The sequence below is a fragment of the Musca domestica genome, unplaced genomic scaffold (assembly GCF_030504385.1).
Source record: "Musca domestica strain aabys unplaced genomic scaffold, Musca_domestica.polishedcontigs.V.1.1 38, whole genome shotgun sequence".
NCBI classification, from domain to species: domain Eukaryota; kingdom Metazoa; phylum Arthropoda; class Insecta; order Diptera; family Muscidae; genus Musca; species Musca domestica.
The window spans coordinates 6,231,456-6,232,846 of NW_026712324.1; the positions used below are offsets into that span (position 1 = coordinate 6,231,456).

At 37.2% G+C, this 1,391-nt stretch overlaps 1 protein-coding gene across 1 annotated transcript; it reads left to right on the forward strand.

Moving 5' to 3' along the window:
- Window positions 1-253: 253 nt before the first annotated feature.
- On the forward strand, window positions 254-879 carry LOC131804059 (uncharacterized). The gene is made up of 2 exons (XM_059126337.1): window positions 254-412; window positions 494-879. The coding sequence occupies exons 1-2, from the start codon at window positions 362-364 to the stop codon at window positions 695-697; spliced, it is 255 nt and encodes an 84-aa protein (XP_058982320.1). The 5' UTR covers window positions 254-361; the 3' UTR covers window positions 698-879.
- The last annotated feature ends 512 nt before the right edge of the window (window positions 880-1,391 follow it).

Below are 1,391 nucleotides of genomic sequence, written 5' to 3' on the forward strand. Positions count from 1 at the left end.
TAATCACGTTACTAGAAATTATCTATGTAATTAAAAATAAGAAAAAAAAAGTTATAATTAGCGATGACATACAATAAAATTTACAGATTTTTGTAATACAACAAATTATCGAAATGAGGAAAAATATGAGGGATTTAGGATGTGGAATGGGATAATGCAGCAGAAGCTTGACATGCAATTTACATTTATCCAATTTTGAAATCAAGAAAAAAACTTGGAAAAACAATTGGAACTTTAGTTGCATCATGAGCTCTGTCAACTATAAATATGTCGAAGTTTTGGCGAAATTATTGTAGTTTGCCAACTGTTTCGGTTACTGAGTAGTTGAGTGCTAGAAAAAAAAAGAAATCCAATCAACAATATGAAGTTTTTGATATTTTTGTTAAAAATTGTTTTCGTTGTGTTATTGGTGGTAAGTAAAAAATGGAAATAGTACTTTTCCAAATATATAAGGATTTTAAATTTTAAATTGTCGAAAAAAATTTAATCCTAGTTGACCCAAATGGCTATGGCCCAAGGAGGTGGTGGCGGTGGACAAGGTGGAGCAGGAGCTGGAGCCCAAATGGGCATGGGTGCCGGAGGTGGTGCTGGTGGTGGAGCCGGTGGCCAAGGCGGTGCCGGTGCTGGAGCCCAAATGGGAATGGGAGCAGGTGCCGGTGCTGGTGGCCATGGTGGTGGCGGTCCTGGAGGCCGTTAAAGAGCATCCTTCCCTATGACTACAACCCTATCTACCTGGCAAATGATTTTAATGAGTGTTTCCTTAAAATTATTAATGTTGATATCTATGGATAAATATAAGTTACACCATCCTTCCTCTCTGACCTAACCCAAGAAAGTGAGCTTTTCACTTTTGACCAATAAAACTTTAATTAAATCCTAGCAATCAGCATTTTTTACAATAACGTCGGTGTTGAAATGTCTACTTATAAGGAATCACAGAAGCTCATTGTCTACGGAAGACATCGTCGAGGAAGGAGTTGCCTGACTTGATGACGAATAAGGCAAATATTCCCTAATAGTTCATCTCGTTTTTTACTATATTCTCTACCATTCCATGGAGGGTATATTAACTTCGTTATTCCAACTGTAACTCCTTGAAATACTCAAGTTAGACCCCACAAAGTATATATATTCTGGTTCAGCGTAAAAATATGATTTAGCCCGGTCCGTCCGTCTGTTCGTCTGTTGTAATCACGCTAGAGTAAAAACGAATTAAGATAGGAATCTAAAATTTTGCATAACTGGTCTTTTATATGCAGGCAGGTCAAGTTCGAAGATGTGATATATCGATCCACGATATTGTATGGCCCCCATATAACTGTACACCCGATATTCGGTTTTTTTTATGATTTTAGCCACATGTGTCAATGGAATTGTCTGAAAATCCAAAC